This window comes from Patiria miniata, unplaced genomic scaffold, assembly GCF_015706575.1.
Source record: "Patiria miniata isolate m_02_andy unplaced genomic scaffold, ASM1570657v1 HiC_scaffold_10, whole genome shotgun sequence".
NCBI lineage: Eukaryota > Metazoa > Echinodermata > Asteroidea > Valvatida > Asterinidae > Patiria > Patiria miniata.
Window position 1 is genome coordinate 19,536,759 of NW_024037048.1, and position 17,341 is coordinate 19,554,099.

The 17,341-nt window shown below is 41.9% G+C and overlaps 1 protein-coding gene across 3 annotated transcripts; it reads right to left on the minus strand.

Moving 5' to 3' along the window:
* Window positions 1-8,263: 8,263 nt before the first annotated feature.
* Window positions 8,264-17,217, minus strand: LOC119739571. Of its 3 annotated transcripts, XR_005272595.1 has the most exons (3): window positions 16,663-17,217; window positions 8,600-16,397; window positions 8,264-8,334 (listed from the first exon to the last, which is right to left on the minus strand). XR_005272595.1 is itself a non-coding variant. In XM_038214562.1 (2 exons), exon 2 carries the CDS (start codon window positions 15,400-15,402, stop codon window positions 9,415-9,417), a length of 5,988 nt encoding a protein of 1,995 aa, XP_038070490.1. In that variant the 5' UTR covers window positions 15,403-16,397; window positions 16,663-17,217; the 3' UTR covers window positions 8,264-9,414. The 3 variants fall into 3 exon arrangements, 1 of the variants encoding a protein (XP_038070490.1); XR_005272597.1 differs by having other exon boundaries at window positions 8,600-17,217; XM_038214562.1 differs by having other exon boundaries at window positions 8,264-16,397.
* Between the last annotated feature and the right edge of the window lie 124 nt (window positions 17,218-17,341).

Genomic DNA, 17,341 nt, shown 5'->3' on the forward strand with positions numbered 1-17,341 from the left:
GACGAACAGCCGACAAGGCGGATCCAGGGGGGGGGGAGGGGACCATGCCCCCCCCCCCCGCCCTGCCCATTTTGTTTTTAAGTGACGTCACAATAAAGGCAGGCACTGGGTACACTACCATCTTTTCGAAACAAAAAAAGGGTTAAAGTTGTCAGAAATTTCCTCAGATCGCCACAGAGCATTTAGAATTACAGAAAATTCGGGGCCCATGATTAAGCGGGCCCTGAACCCCACGCCGTAATTTTTTTGACCCACTTTCCGGGGACCAATTTTCAATTTTTTTGGGGGGGGGGGGGCTACCCCCCAAAAAATTGTGTTCTGGATCCGCCCTTGACAGGGAACAGAAGGGACGAATAATGTGCACAGACATCAACGCTGTACATGATTGCTACAAATGAATCCAACTAGATAAAGCAATTTGAACACGAATAAAACTGTGAGCATCATCAGGATCCGGTCCGTTTGTGTTTGCGCCCTCTATATTCAGTGACACGTTCATCCTGCAGTGATTGAATGTTTGGTGATCAAACCGGAATGGCGCACTGTGAACTCTAGCGAAATGACACAGTTTAACAACAAAGTTCAAAGGGTACTGAGTATCCACATAAATGATAACACAAAATAAGACAGGCATGTTTGAGTTGTTCGGATTTCCTGATAAACGTTCTTCCGTGACCAACTTCTCCATAACTCTTCATCCTGAATTAGTTTGAGTGATTGCCGGAATACAATGTGAGTACATCGATTCATGTTTAAAAATTAAAATGATAAAATAAACAGGGAAAAAACGAGGCAGAAAATAAGGGGGTGGTTGATCATACCTATATACTGTTTAGGTTAAAGAGTCGAACATTCGCAAGATTGTTTTCTTTAAACCAAAATGTTAACGCAGTAATTTTTTACCTGAACTATTACAAGTGCGTGAATTATTTTAAATAAGTGCGAATCCCGATCAATTTCAACTATTCTGAATCACAGCAGGGAACTTGATGTAATGAGCTCTTTAAAAAAATGCTCCCAAAATTTGATTCAAAACCAGTCGAGTCTGAACAGCTTTGTTTTTGACACTGAATTATTTCGTGTTTGTATAGTGTTATATCAGACATAATATATCGTCTTAAAAAAACTGAAGACGTTTTCGAAATAGTGTGCCGGTGGGCAGACTATTAACGTGTGTTAGCAACGGAATTCAGTGACAAGAACCAAAAAAATAATCCCTTTAATTTATCTGTTTTGGTCAAATGTATAGCATCAACTAAGCTAAAAGTTCAAAAGTTAGTTGTGCTGCATCATACTTAAGATTGTGAGCAATTGATCATATGTTCCTCTAACTGGTTCAAGGTTGCTTGAACTTGTAAATATAGGAATCACATTGAGCATCCAGTTTCTGCATTTGTGGGGGAAATCGATCTCATACCAAGGAAGTAGGAGCGCAAACATTACAGCTGGACTACCGCAGTCAAGTTACAGTCGTTCAATAAAGATTTATTTTCCGGATAGGAAATCAGCGCACCGGTTTGGCTCTAGTAAGCCTCCATCTGTTTGTCAACTGAAACTTGTCTCACAAAATATTTCAGATTTGTGAAAATCTGTACCAATCACCAAAAACTTTCGAAAAATAAGCCAAAAATCAATATGGCTGTTTGTCCAAATATCCAACAGAAACTCAGCGGCGTGCTGAGTGGAACCCTACATGCAAATACATGAGTGAATTCATCGAGAGCTTTTGCTTCAATCTCTTCAGGCGAACAGAAAGCCTGAGTAATTTGTACAAACACCAACTCTACACATGATTTCTACAAATTCACCCAGTTAAATAAAGCAATTTGAACTTGTATAAAACTGTGTGCATCATATCACGATCCGGTCCGTTTGTATTTGCGCCCTCTATATTCATGACTCGTTCATCCTGCTGAATGTAACTTGATGATCAAAGCGCACTGTGAACTCTAGCGAAATGACAAAGTTGAAAGGGTACTGCTTGAGCAATAACACACAATAAGACAGGCATGTTTTTGATGTCCGGATTTCCTGATAAACGTTCTTCCGTGACCAACTTCCCTGTAACTGTTGATCCTGAATTAGTTTCAGTGATTGCCGGGAAACAATGTGAGTACATTGCACCAGAGTTTCCGTGTTTTAAAATTAAATTGATAACATTAAAATGGCAAAATGAGGAAGAAAATAAGGGGTGGTTGATCATACTGATTTTATTGGTGAGGTTATTTATAAAGAATGGAGCTTTCGCAATTTGTCTTCTGTAAACCAAAGAAAGACATATTTTTTAAAGTATTAAAAGTGCGTGAATTTGTTTAAGCATTAATCACAATCAGTTGAAACTATTCTGAAATCAGCAGGGAACTTGATGTTTTAAACTCTTCAAAATACTGCAATCAGATATGACTAAAAAAAAGTCCTACTGATAGCCTTTGTTTTGACAGTACAACTTTCCGTGAATGTACAGTGTGCTATCCATTATAGTGACAAGATTTCAACTTTATCAAAAACTAAACCAGTCAGTATGTGAACAATAATTTAGTTTGAAGCGTGCGAAATGAAAGTAGAGGCGAAAATAATGTCAGACAGGAATTCCTCATTCCGAACAACAAAACCCTGATATATTTGGGTGATCGGGTACTACCCGATCATTGTTTGGAAATGTTAAGAAATTTCTTTCTTTCTTTCTTTCTTGTTTTTTTTCTGACAATAATTATCTGCGACTTTTCTTCTGAACAGTACTGTTCAAACATCAACACTGACTCAGAGGTATACCTTTTTATACTCTGACGTCGTAATGACGTCATCAGGTATTTAATTACAAGCAATTTCACTGCAAAACCTCATAAACAAAATGAACAATCATGTTCACACTTTGAAATCTGATTGACTATAGATTGATAAACATTTTTGATATTCGAAGGTAAAGTCGTCTAACCTTTCCTTCCGGGGTTACTGGTAGGTCAAATTTAGGTGAATTTAAAATGCAAAAAGAAGTTGCAGAAAGACGAAACCTGGTATGAACATGAACTTGTGTGTGAAGATGTGGATATTTTAGTGACGTCGTCATGACGTCATCATACATCAAATTACAAGCATTTCAGGTCAAAATTTGACAAAATATTTTGACAGGCGCGGATCCAGAGGGTGGGGAGGGGGGCCGACCCCCCCCCCCCTGCCCCCGATGTGAAACATGCACACAAAATATTACCCGTTCGCCTGTCACAACAATTTGTTAATTTTTTTAGGAGCCTGACCCTCCCCCTGCAAACATTCCAGGATCTACCCCTGTTTGAGCAATATCTTTTGTCCTAATAAACCTGAGTGTTCAGTGTTTTGTGAAGTGGCAGATTGTGCCTTGGGCGATTGGCTGCAGGACTACAGGGTCATCATCTTCCGATGGAATTTTTATCCCTAAAGGTCATCGGATTATACCGCAAAAATTGAACAGACAATGAAAGATGATGAAATAAGCTGTAATTTGATGGGTGTCTCAAACACCTTTGAGAGTTGTGAGTATTTGTCCTGATCTTTACAAGTTGGGGTATTTATCACTGAGGTCCATGGCAGTTTATTTGCTGGTCTGCAGCCATAGATATTCTGTGAATTACCATAAACGTCTTTGCGACAATTCAGCATTATGACGTCATCGAACGAAGTTAGTTATAATAGGGAGAATTTGAAACCGAATCGCATGTTGATTCAAAGACCACGAACAAAAAGGCTACGGTTCAAAAAGGCGTGTTCCAGGCGCAGTTCTATAAGATTTTTTTAGAAGGGATTATTGAATTAAAACCATCATGGTTAGGAGGATATATTTTTTTGAAGGGATAATTGAGAAGACTAATCATCATGGCTTAGAGGATATTTTTAGAAGGGATAATTGAGAAGACTAACCATCATGGCGAGGAGGATATTGTTTTAGAAGGGATAATTAAGGAGACAAACCATCATGGTCAGGAGGATTTTTAGAGGGGATTATTAAAATAAAAACAATCATTGCTTGGAGGATTTTTTTGTAGAAGAGATTATTGAACACACAATCGATCTCGGCTTGGAAGATATTGTTTTGAGAAGGGATAATTTAGGAGACTTATCATCACGGCTAGGAGGATATTTTTTAGAAGGGATTATTAAAATAAAAACCATCATGGTTAGAGGATATTTTTTAGACGAGATTATTGTACAGACAAACCATCAAGGCTTGGAAGATATTTTTTTTAGATGTGATCATTGAGGAGACTAACCCTCATGGCTAGGAGGATATTTTTTAGAAGGGCTAAATGAGGAGACTAACCATCATGGCCACGAGGATATTTTTTTAAAGGGATAATTGAGGAGGCTAATAATCACGGCTGGGAGGATATTTGTAGAAGGGATTAGTGAAATGAAAACCATCATGGATTGGATGATAAGGAAGGGATAATTGAGAAGACTAATCATCACGGCTAGGAAGATATTTTTGAAGGGATAATGGAGGAGACTAACTATCATTGCTTGGAGGATATTTTTTCAGAAGGGAAAATTAAGGAGACTATTCATCACGGTTAGGAGGATATTTTTCAGAGGGATTATTGAATGAAACCATCATGGCTCGGAGGATAGTTTTTGAAGGGATAATTGAGGAGACTTATCATCACGTCTTGGAGGATATGTTTTAGAAGAGATTATTGAACACACTATCCATCACGGCTTGGAAGATATTTTTTGAGAAGGGATAATCGAGGAGACTTATCATCATGGCTTGTACGATATTTTTAGAAGGGATAATTGAGGAGACTAACCATCATAGCTAGGAGGATATTTTTAGAAGGGATAACTGAGGAGACCACCCATCATGGCTAGGAGGATATTTCTAGAAGAGATTATTGAACACACAATCCATCACGGCTTGGAAGATTTTTTTTTGAGAAGGGATAATTGAGGAGACTACTCATCATGGCTAGGAGCATATTTTTATTTAGAAGGGCTTATTGAAATAAAAACCATCACGGCTTGGAGGATATTTTTCAGACGAGATTATTGAACAGACAAACCATCACGGCTTGGAAGTTAATTTTTAGATGTGATAATTGAGGAGACTTACCATAATTGCTTGGAGGATAATTTCTAGAAGGGATAATTGCGGAGACTCACACTCATGACAAGGAGGTATCTTTTTAGAAGGGATTATTGAACATTATTATTATTGATTATATGAACAGACAAACCATCATGGCTTGGACGTTATCTTTGAGATGGGATAATTGAGGAGACTAATCATCACGGCAAGGAGGTTTTTTAAAGGAATAATTGAAGACACTAATCATCATGACTTGGAGGATATTTTTAAGGGGATAATTGAGAATACTAACCATCATGGCTAGGAGGATATTTTTAGAAGGGATAATTGAGGAGACTATGGCTTGGAGGATATTGTTTTAGAAGGGATAATTGAGAAGACTAACCATCATGGCCAGGATGATATTTTTCGTAGAGGTAATTGAATGACGTTTTCTGGTTTCTAATTTGGACCAAAAAGATTCAATGCATAGAAAAAAGGAACAGTCTCCTACCAAATCACTGCTCTATTCTGATGCTTGAATGAAGAAAATGTCAACAGACACTCACCTAAGCACAGTTCTTGAATTCTCTCGCAGAAGCACTCTTCAACACTTAAGCGGATTGCTGGCTGAAAAAATACCAACAACAATATGAGTCATTAAAAATCCTCTAGGAGATAACTTGGAGTTTGGTGGGGAGGCATGGCTGAATTCCACAAGTACAATACGGCCAAAAAATGTCTGTTCAGTAGAAATGTAATTTGGGTTGACTATTTATCTCAAATGCGTTCTCCAAAAAATCAAATCTATCCATGAATTCTACAAAATGCATCCAGCTTTTGAACTTGTATAAAACTGTGTGCATCATCATGATCCAGTGCGTTTGTATTTGCGCCCTCTAGTCTATTCTGACCAGTGACACTTTTATCCTGCAATGCTTAAAAGTAACTTGATGAAACCGGAATGGCGCACTGTGAACTATAGCAAAATGCCAGTTGAACAACAAAGTTCAAAGTCACTGAGAATAACCACAAATAATATAACAAATAAGACCGGCATTTTGAGATGTCCGGATATCTGTATACGTTCTTCCGTGACCAACTTCCGCATAAGTTTTCATTCTGATTGAGTTTGAGTGATATCCGGAAATAATGTCAGTACATTGCACTAGGATTCATGTTTGAAAATTTCAACGATAAAGTCAATAGGAAAAAAGAGGCCAAAAATAAGAGTGTGCTTGATCATGCCAAAAAAAATTGGCCAGGTTATAAAGAGTCCAGGTTTTGCGAGTCTTTTTTTTTTTGAAACCGAAATGTGAAACACCGATTTGTAGTTCCTCTGAAATATTATTTTGAATGATCAATACATCTTTACTGTTCTGAATCACAGCAGGGAACTTGATGTTTTATACTTGCGAAAAACTGCCGTCAGAAAACAGTCCAACATAACAGTCGAACCTAAATTTAAAAAAAATCCACAAATGTTACTTCGTAGTGTATTATCCATATCGACAAGAAACCTTAATGATTTTTGTTCAAGAAGTAAAGAAACCAGTCAGTATTTGGACAATTTATATTTGAGAGTGCACAATGGAAGTAGTAACGGAAATATTGCCAGACAGGAATTCCTCATTGTTGTTGACTTAAATTTGACCTCACAAAACCGTGGTCTGCATCCGCACCAACTGTTTACAGTAAGAGCTAAAATAAAATAGCTCGATAATTTACAAAAGTGTTTGAAATTAACTCTTTCAGAAAGGCTTAGTGCATGTTATGCACAAACAAAGCCCGTCTGAACAAGTTAATTTCAAACACATTTGTAAATCATCGCGATACTTTATCAACTCCAAAGTGGTCGTTGGGAAAAGGCACAACTTCTGTATCGGAATTAGCGCGCTGGTTTTGCTGTTAGCAGACGTGTATCAGAGTCATAGTGAAATGAAAAAGAACAATTTGTTCATAAAAATCTTGGTTTTTTTTCAGTCCTCAAGCTACCACATTTTCACAAGCACACAAAGACGGGAAAATATCAAGCCTACCACCGCGCTCGCTGTTTGGAGAATCATTGAATCAGCAACATTCAACAAAATCTGAATCCCGCATTGACTCAAACACATTGTGCAAAAACAACAAATTTCTTCAGAGAAAAAATGATTGTTTCAAACACTCACCGAGCAAAATCTTGTTCTTGCAGTCAGTTCTCTCTCTGGTTGTCGTCCGAAGGTGACCTGTGGTTGATATGAAGGGTGGACGGCCCCACATGTCTTAAATAGTGCCATCGATTTCCTGAGCAGTGACTAAAAACTCGGACCTGGATTGTGATTGCATGGCTCCTGTACGCTGTCAATCACACATCACCGACTCGCTTCATATTAATGATACGAAAGCAGTGTTAATGTCGTTGAGACTATATAAAGTCACCATAAAAACTAGTCACCGAGATTGAAATGGCCACTTCTTATTGGTGGATATTGTATGGATGTCGGTGACACATCCAAATATGGAATTTATGATTGACACACACAACCTGTCAGTCACAGACCACTCACTTGTGGTCACCGACTTGTCGTCACCGACTTGTCACCTACAAACTGTGATTGGTGGATAGACAAGTGACGTATACACCGGCCGTGATTCATTCAATGTACAGTTGGCGCTTCAGTCTATTAAATTGTGTGGATATATTCGGGATTATATGAGGAATTAAATCGTACTCAAGCCAGCGGAGACGCTTGGGTTTAACTTGGGGTAGGGCACCTGGGGTGCGTTTTTTTTTTCAAAGGCTGCACTAAATGCAAAATAAAAGTATTATTACAACAGTGAATGTAATTCAGGTTTTCAAAATGGGGCGGGGGTGGGGGCGGCTTCCACTGAGGGTGGGGAATACATGTGCCTCTGTTTTGGTGCTTTATCAGCGACTTTGTGGGTCCTTTGCAAAGAAGATCCAGGCCCCTCAATGCAGAAAAATCAGCATTCTGGCGGTTCACGATCGCCTGTGTAACCGCGGCGACTTCCCATGCAATTCAATACAAATCAACCGTCATTCGCACTAGCCCTCAGCGAACGCGGTTTTAGTTGATTTTGTGGCCTGAGTGGTTGCGTCCCCTTACATTAGAAAACTGCACGGTGGCCTCGGCGTAAACCGCACCAAATATCAGTTCATAGGTGGGCCCATCATGTAGCTGCACCCAACTACCAAAGCAAAATGTAGGCGGACACGATCTGTACTGATGTCTCTGTCATGTCTGACTTTAATGTTGACAATGAACTGTCTCCAAAGATGAACACCGTGAGATCTGACAAGCAAATAACAATGATAATCATAAGTATAGATCTCAACAATTTGAAGGTTAATGTGGTAAATTTAGTCTTCACAAGGAATTATTCAATGAGACTCATATGACCTAAAGAAATGACAATGGACATTTGCATTACTATACTAGTCAGTAACATGCATGCATAAAAGACACAATTACTTGACTTAATAAACCATTATTTTCTAACTTAATCCTACATTTAAGAGAGTAAAACTGATGCAATATTACTAAGTAGGATATTTACCTCGTGGGCCTGTAGTGGGTGTGCTAAATAATCTTAGGATGGTTGCAGAAAAAAGCGGATTAGATCATCCTCAGCGCAGCAAACTGCTGAGCACATTGTTGGAGAATCAGGCCATGTGCAAGAAGCAATGCATTATGGGAAAAGTAAAAGTTGCACAATTTTCCTCAAAGTCACTATAGTCTACAACAAAAACTAAATTACAATCAAACTAAAGTATCACAATATCAAAAAGGACCTCTCACTTAATGTTTGGACTGTTTTACATGTAGAAAACTTTGATCACATGACCAAACAAACATGGCTGCCTCCTTAAGAATGCACATGTAGTTGAACAATAACAAAGATGGCTGTGCACATAAACAACCCAGTGTGTGCAGCAAGTATAGGCCAGTTCACCAAACACATACAATGTCTTATCTACATGTACAATGGAATGAAACTTCCTTCAACAGCATATTGTGGCTAGCATAATTCTAGGCTCTATAAACAAGTAAATGTAAGTAATTAGAGGGGAAAAGTGTCAATAAAGAATGGAAACTTTGTCAGATTCTGTTACACTCCCACCAAATTACCACTGATCTATGTAACTACATGGCAAGATACTACAACTACACAAATTAGCAATTAGAAACAACAATTGTAGTATATCATGGTAATTTCAAAACTACTTTCGACTACAAACTAACAGAACAGTTTTGGTTAACATACAAAGTCCTTATATTAAACTGTCAAGATGAAGATATGCCTTAAGCATTTACGCTAGCAGCGTCTCTAACAGGATGAGTGGATTGGCTATCGCCAGAAGGGTAATCCATCTACTTCGTCTCAAGAAGGAGAATTAGCTTCTGGATTGGTCGCTCAAGAATGGACGGTTTGCCTGTTCGTCTCCCTTCTTTGTCCAGATGCTTAGTGCCAACCCTTACTCTGGCTCTCCTGACAAGGCCGTCATCATTTTCTATGGTTTCGATCACAATAGCCAATGGCCATTCCATTCGAGGGGCCTCTTCGTCTTTCAGCAGCACCACATCTCCCACCTTGATGTTTCGTCTTGGTGTGTGCCACTTTTGACGTGAAGTGAGAGAAGAGAGGTATTCCTTCCTCCATCTTCCCCAAAACTGTTCAGCCAGATACTGAACCCTCCTCCAGCGTTTCCTGATGTACAGGTCTTCCTTCACGAATTTTCCAGGAGGTGGTAAGGCTGCTGTAGACTTCATGGTGAGAAGGTGATTAGGTGTAAGTGGTTCAGGGCTGAGTGGATCGTGAAGATTAACTGTTGTGAGTGGACGACTGTTCACAATAGCCATGGCTTCGTAGAGAAATGTACGCAAGGTTGCAGCGTCAAGTCTACCTGGAGACTGCTGGATTATGGATGAGAGAACGCTTCTGACCGTCTTGATTTGACGCTCCCACACGCCACCAACATGACTTGAGTGTGGAGCGTTCATGACAAATTGACATTGCCGCTTTGCCAAGAAGCCTTGAACTCTCTCCATATCCAGTTCCTTCAATGCCTCTCGAAATTCGTTCTTAGCTCCGACAAAATTGGATCCCTGGTCAGAACGCAACTGCTGTACAGGACCTCTCAAGGCAATGAAGCATCGAAGTGAATTGATGAAGCAATCGGTGGTCATGTCGTCCACCATTTCAATGTGTACAGCACGTGAGGACATGCATGTGAATATGACTCCATACTTCTTGATCTCCTTCCTGCCTTCCCTGACGGTGAATGGTCCGAAGCAGTCCATGCCACAAAATGTAAACGGTGGGGAAGGCTCTACTCTATCCTTTGGAAGGTCGGCCATCTTCTGTTCTTCCACTGGGCGCCGCAGACGACGACAAGTTGCGCACTTGTGGATGTGAGTGGCAACTACCTTCACTCCTCCGATTATCCAGTATCCACCAGCTCTTACTTCATTGAAGGTCATTCCTCTTCCCTGGTGTTGGACTTTGTTGTGGAAGTACGAGATGAGCAACCTCGTTACTTGCCCATCTTTTGGAAGAATGGCTGGATGTTTGACGCTGTCTGGAACTTCTGCATTTCTCAGACGTCCACCGACTCTTAGAATTCCGTCACTGTCCAGGAATGGATTCAGGCTGCAGATTTTACTAGTTGCCTTCACTCTGCTTGAGTTCCTCAATGACTGAATTTCCTGTGGGAAGGCTTGCCTCTGTACTGATCGTACGATGTGCATTTCTGCCTCTGTTTGTTCTTGCGGGGTAGAGAGGCTGTTATCCTTTTCTTTCCGATTCAGTCGTCTTATGCGTGCCACAGCTCCCAATACCTTTGACCAATCTGAGAAGCGAGACAGGCGATCCTCCCAGTCAAATACCTCTGGTGTAACAGCACTTTGCAGGGACGTCACACTCTTTACTTCTGGATCACCGACGCTTAATTCACGGACTGGCTCTTCTGCAATCACCATCTCTTTGTTCCACAGGAATTCTGGGCCTCTGAACCAGTTTGAGGCCACCAACTCTTTGGCAAGGACTCCTCTTGAGGCATGATCAGCAGGGTTCACTTCCGTCGGCACGTAGTGCCACTGACTGGGCTCTGAGTACTGCCTGATTTTCTGGACCCTGTTGGCCACAAATACATGGAACCGTCTTGCCTCATTACATATATATCCAAGGACGACTTGAGAGTCTGTCCAGAAGTATTCCCTGTCGATGACTAGCTCTAATTCCTCCTTTAGCATGTGGCTTATCTGTACCGACACTACTGCGGCTGTCAACTCGAGGCGGGGAATGGTGACAACTTTGATCGGAGCAACTCTGGCCTTTCCTGACACCAGTGTGCAATGCACCTTATCTTCTCCGATGAATCGCAAATATGAACACTGGCCATATCCTCTTGTACTGGCGTCACAGAAATGATGGAGCTCCACCGCGATGACCTTCCCAAAGTCACTTGGCTTGTAGCACCTGGGTATCTGGATTTGCTTCAGATTTACAAGGTCATCCTTCCACTTCTCCCACCGTGGGTGCAGCTTATCAGGAAGTGGATCATCCCAATCCGATCCGCTGTGACACATTTCTTGGAGAATTCCCTTGCCAATGAGTACAAATGGGGCAAGGAACCCAAGAGGGTCATAGATGGAGGCAACCGTGGACAGGATTCCCCGACGTGTTAGTGACTGATCCTTAGCTTCGATGTGGAAGTTGAACATGTCTGCCTCTACACACCATTGAATGCCGAGAGCCCTCTCTGTGGGGAGATCATCTCGGCTAAGATCCACATCCTTTACTCCAGCGGCACGTTCATCCACTGGAATGGCCTCCATGACTTCTCTACTGGTTGAGATGAATTTATGTAGTCGTAGCCCTCCTCTGGCACATAACTCTTGGGCCTCGGCCACTAATCTCTTTGCTTCGTCTTCCGTTTCAGTACTTTTGAGACCATCATCGACGTAGAAGTTCCTCTTGACAAAGGTTGCTGCTAGTGGGAACTCGTTCTCATGCCGACTGGCCAAATGTTTCAAGCCATAGTTGGCACATCCCGGCGAAGAAGCTGCACCAAATAGGTGCACTTTCATGCGATACTCCGCTGGACCATTGCTTGGGTCGCCATTTTCCCACCATAGAAACCGCAAGTAGTCACGGTCTTCTTCGTTCACAAGGAATTGATGGAACATCCTCTCAATGTCACACATGACAGCTATGGGATGTTCTCTAAATCGAAGTAGAACCCCAGTCAAGTTGTTGATCAGGTCAGGTCCGGTGAGAAGATGACCATTCAGAGAAGTTCCGGCATGTCGCGCTGAACAGTCAAATACGACTCTGATCTTCCCAGGCTTCCGAGGGTGATACACGCCGTGATGTGGGATGTACCAAACCCTTCCTTCCTCTCCGTGGCTCTCAACCTTCTCAGCATCACCTTTCTCTATTACATCTTCCATGAACTTTGTGTAGTCAGCATGGTACTTCTGGTTGGTGCTAAACTTCCTGTTTAGATGATTGAGACGAACTATAGCCGTCTTCTTGTTGTTTGGCAGCGTTGGCTTGCCATCTCTGAATGGAAGTGGCATGGTGTAGTGACCACTGCTGGTCTGGTGAATGTTTTTTTCCATGATGTTAAGAAACTGAATATCTTCTTGGGATACGGTTTTCTCTGCATGGCGTTTCTCCGAAAAGTCGGCTTCTAATGCTCTGATTACATTTGAAGGAGGTATACATGGGGCCTCCGTCGCTGAAACTCGGTGGCAGACACTTGTGGCATAACTATTGGCGCTTGGATCATCATAACCGACGATGGTCCAACCAAGATCAGTCTTGACAGCATACGGTTCATCATCTTGTCCAACTATTGTGTCTCGTGGTGCCAAAGCTTGTGGACAATTGTAACCAATGAGCATTCCAACCTCGCAGTTCTGCAGGGGCGCCATCTCATGGGTTATTCTTTCAAGGTGTGGCCATCTTCTTGCTGTGTCCGTCGTCGGGATGGTGGACTTGTTGACTGGGATGAACTCTCTCGTGTATGCCCGTGGAATTCGTATTCTGTTAGATGAATGCATACCTCTGACAATTAGGTTGGTGACTGCACTGCAATCAATCATGGAGGACGCCGAAGTCATCGTAGCAAGTTTAAGTCGAACTGACTCACAACGTGCCGCAATAGAACTGGCAGTGTTGTCTAAAATGAATGTGCAGTCACTCTGAGTGTCTAGTAGGGCATACGTCAAGACTTCCATTGAAGGAGAATCCACAGACGACACCCACACTGGGACTATCATTGAAGTCCCCCATCCACTTCCCATCTGGACGCCACATGACACAACCGCAACTTCTTTGGGTTTCTCTCCCTTTGGCGACTTCTCCACGTGGTTGGAGTCATCGCTCCGCATCAGTGCATCGTCATGCAGGATTGTAGGATGCCTTCTCTTGCACTTGTCGCAAGTCAGTTTTCGTCGGCATTCCTTGGACAGGTGACCTTTCTTAAGGCAGCCAAAGCACAATCTGTTTTCTTGGATGAATTTTCTTCTTTCAGCAAGAGACTTAGTGCCAAAGCCAGGGCATTTATCGATGTGGTGATCTGTCTTCCTGCAATTCTGGCATGGTTTTGGTTGGAACATGCTCTTGGTTGATGTCTGGCCTTCCTTGGGCATCTTGTTGATCTCATTTGATCCAACTGTTAGTGCTGTGCCCCTGCTTCGGTTGGCTCTTCTACTGCCGCCTTGTGTCTGCTCTGTCTCTGATTCGTCTGTTGCCTTCAGTGCATGCAATGATGAGATTGGATTGCATGCTACCCGGGCCTCCTTGCGTACAAACTCGACAAACTCTTCAAAACCAGGGTAGTTGAGTGTTTCGTCAAGTTTCTTTGTAACTTGTCTATTCCATCGAGCTGCAGCCCAGTCTGGCAATTTGGAGAGCAGACGCCTGTTCTCCTCACAATCATCAAGTATCTTCAGAGCAGGGACATGGGGGATGGCGTCCTTGCATGCTTTAAGAAAGTCTGCAAACTGCTGCAAACTGTTGGCATCCTTTGGGCCTATCTTTTGCCACTTTGATAACTTATCACGGAAGGCCTTCTGAACTTTGAAAGGATGTCCGTAACGTTCCTCGAGTAGACGCCATGCACCTTCATAGCTCTCGTCTGATGTGCTGTAGAAGAAACCTTCCACAGCCTTCTGTGCATCTCCACCCAGGTATCGTTTAAGGTAATACACTCTTTCTGGTGTGGAGATTGCCTTTGACTCGATAAGTGTCTTGAAGCTCGCCTTCCACTCAACATAGCGGATGGGATCTCCCGTAAACACGCTGGGTTCTGGGGGAGGCAACTTATGGATTGTCATACAATCTCGGAGACTGCGGGCTAGAGCTGCTACTTCACCGCCTTCTGATGCTTGGACTGGACTTGGTTGTTTCTTTTGAGCCTCGTGTTTCACCTCGGTTGGCCAAGGGGATGGCTCATCAGGAGAGTTACTGCTGTGACTCTTCTCTCGACTGCCTTTGCACTCCTGGTCATATACTTCAAATTTGGCACGGGCCGTCTCCAACTCCTTTTCCTTTTCCAGTCGTTCTATTTCTCTCCTTTTCTTCTCCTGCAGTCGTTGCATTTCTTCTTGTTGCCGTTGTAGTTCATCTAGCTCTGCTTGCTTTTGCTGTTTGACTTCCAGCACTTTGATTTCTGCCTTTCTGGCTGCTAATTCGGCAGCAGCCTTAGCCCGTCTGGCAGATGAACTTTCAGACCAGCGAGATGACGCTTGGCTTGACGCTTTCGATGAGAAAACTGATGCGTTGTCATCGGTGTGCAGAAGCCGTCTCAACTCACTGGAAATGTGTGTTGTATCTGCATCTTCTTTGGCGACGACAACCTTCAGTAGCTGTTGTGTTATAGCTGAGCATGTGTCGACCCGGCGTCGCATTTCCTGTTCAGGGGGCCCAAGTTGTCGACAAGCATCATATGCATCGATCAGCTCATCTCGTGCGATGTGTAGCGATGAAGAAATGTCATTCAGTGTGAAGCCTGTGCAGTAACCCTTCAACTTCTGTCTTGCATTTTTACAGCATTCCTTCCACGACTCGTAATTTTGGACGAAGACTTTCTTTAGTTTTCCTTCTCTTTTGACTTTATCTGCTTCTTGAAGCTCCGCCATCTTGGTCGTGGGGTGTCTCGTTCTGCTGCTTTTCCGGGTTTCACTCTCGGAAGGTTTGCTTAGTTTGAAGAGTTCTTCTTGCTTGCTGCTGACATCTTTCAAAATGCTCTCTCTTTCTACAGGATCATCTACTGACTCTAGAGCTGCAGTACATTCTTCTATTCCTTCTTCTAACTCCTTAGCTTGATCCTCCACTTCATTACTCGACATTTTGGGACCTTAGGAATAGTACTTGGCAGAAATAGAATTCGTAAATGACAAGAGCATGTGGCTTACATTACAAATGCCACATGATTGATGCAAGATGAAAATACAACAATTTCATGAAATGACATGGCATTAGTTTTGTGTATAACAAGTTTCAAGTGAATTGCACTACATACGAAATAATAGCTTGTCAACACACGCATTCAACACTACACAATTGGGTGAAATAGAGCAATGAGGAGAAATCGATTAGCAAACAATGGTGTCGAACAGTGTGAACAACAAAATGCAAATGATTTTCGCACACTATAGCAATATATCACACAGAGCAGAAATTAATGTATACACAGCTGACTTCATGCAAGGCTGAACAAGGGGTAGATTATCTAGAAACTCTGATCCCAACAATATAAAGTACACTCTTTACATTCGTTTGTTCCAGATAAAATACATTCACAACATTATTTGGTTATGAAACCGTCAATGACCAACTGTTCTTTAAAGGATTCCGCTCACAGTTCCTTGATGTACAGTTCGTTTAGCGTTTAGTCCTGCTGACATGGCTGACATTTCTTGTGCACAATCATGACGATGTGGATCAGCTCTCTCGTCTCCTTGACTGGTTCCGTCGCTGTCTTACCGGGTATCCGCTGATCCGGTGGTTCACGTACTGCATGCTGTTCCCGTGCTCGAATCTCGAATCTGCTGCATTCCGTCTGTGCTACTCGTCCTTCGCCTAGCCTCGTTCCGTTCGTCATGGGCTAGCCTTGTTCCGTTCGTCATGGGCCAGCTGTAAGCAAGACAACAGCTCTCTGGATTCCGTTCCACGCTTCACTCAAGAAATCTCTACATCTGGACTAGATGGCGTGGAGATCTCACTGTAGCTGCACCCAACTACCAAAGCAAAATGTAGGCGGACACGATCTGTACTGATGTCTCTGTCATGTCTGACTTTAATGTTGACAATGAACTGTCTCCAAAGATGAACACCGTGAGATCTGACAAGCAAATAACAATGATAATCATAAGTATAGATCTCAACAATTTGAAGGTTAATGTGGTAAATTTAGTCTTCACAAGGAATTATTCAATGAGACTCATATGACCTAAAGAAATGACAATGGACATTTGCATTACTATACTAGTCAGTAACATGCATGCATAAAAGACACAATTACTTGACTTAATAAACCATTATTTTCTAACTTAATCCTACATTTAAGAGAGTAAAACTGATGCAATATTACTAAGTAGGATATTTACCTCGTGGGCCTGTAGTGGGTGTGCTAAATAATCTTAGGATGGTTGCAGAAAAAAGCGGATTAGATCATCCTCAGCGCAGCAAACTGCTGAGCACATTGTTGGAGAATCAGGCCATGTGCAAGAAGCAATGCATTATGGGAAAAGTAAAAGTTGCACAATTTTCCTCAAAGTCACTATAGTCTACAACAAAAACTAAATTACAATCAAACTAAAGTATCACAATATCAAAAAGGACCTCTCACTTAATGTTTGGACTGTTTTACATGTAGAAAACTTTGATCACATGACCAAACAAACATGGCTGCCTCCTTAAGAATGCACATGTAGTTGAACAATAACAAAGATGGCTGTGCACATAAACAACCCAGTGTGTGCAGCAAGTATAGGCCAGTTCACCAAACACATACAATGTCTTATCTACATGTACAATGGAATGAAACTTCCTTCAACAGCATATTGTGGCTAGCATAATTCTAGGCTCTATAAACAAGTAAATGTAAGTAATTAGAGGGGAAAAGTGTCAATAAAGAATGGAAACTTTGTCAGATTCTGTTACACATCAATAAAAGCCAATTCACTGAGAAATTCGGAAACTTGTAAAATGGAAGTATTTGTGAACTCTTGCTGCACATGCCATACAGAAACAGTGAATTGGAACAAATTGTTAGGTGATCCTACG

Bases quoted from the DNA above. Each gene is read 5' to 3' on its own strand.
- LOC119739571 (XM_038214562.1), bottom strand. From the start codon at position 15,402: ATGTCGAGTAATGAAGTGGAGGATCAAGCTAAGGAGTTAGAAGAAGGA.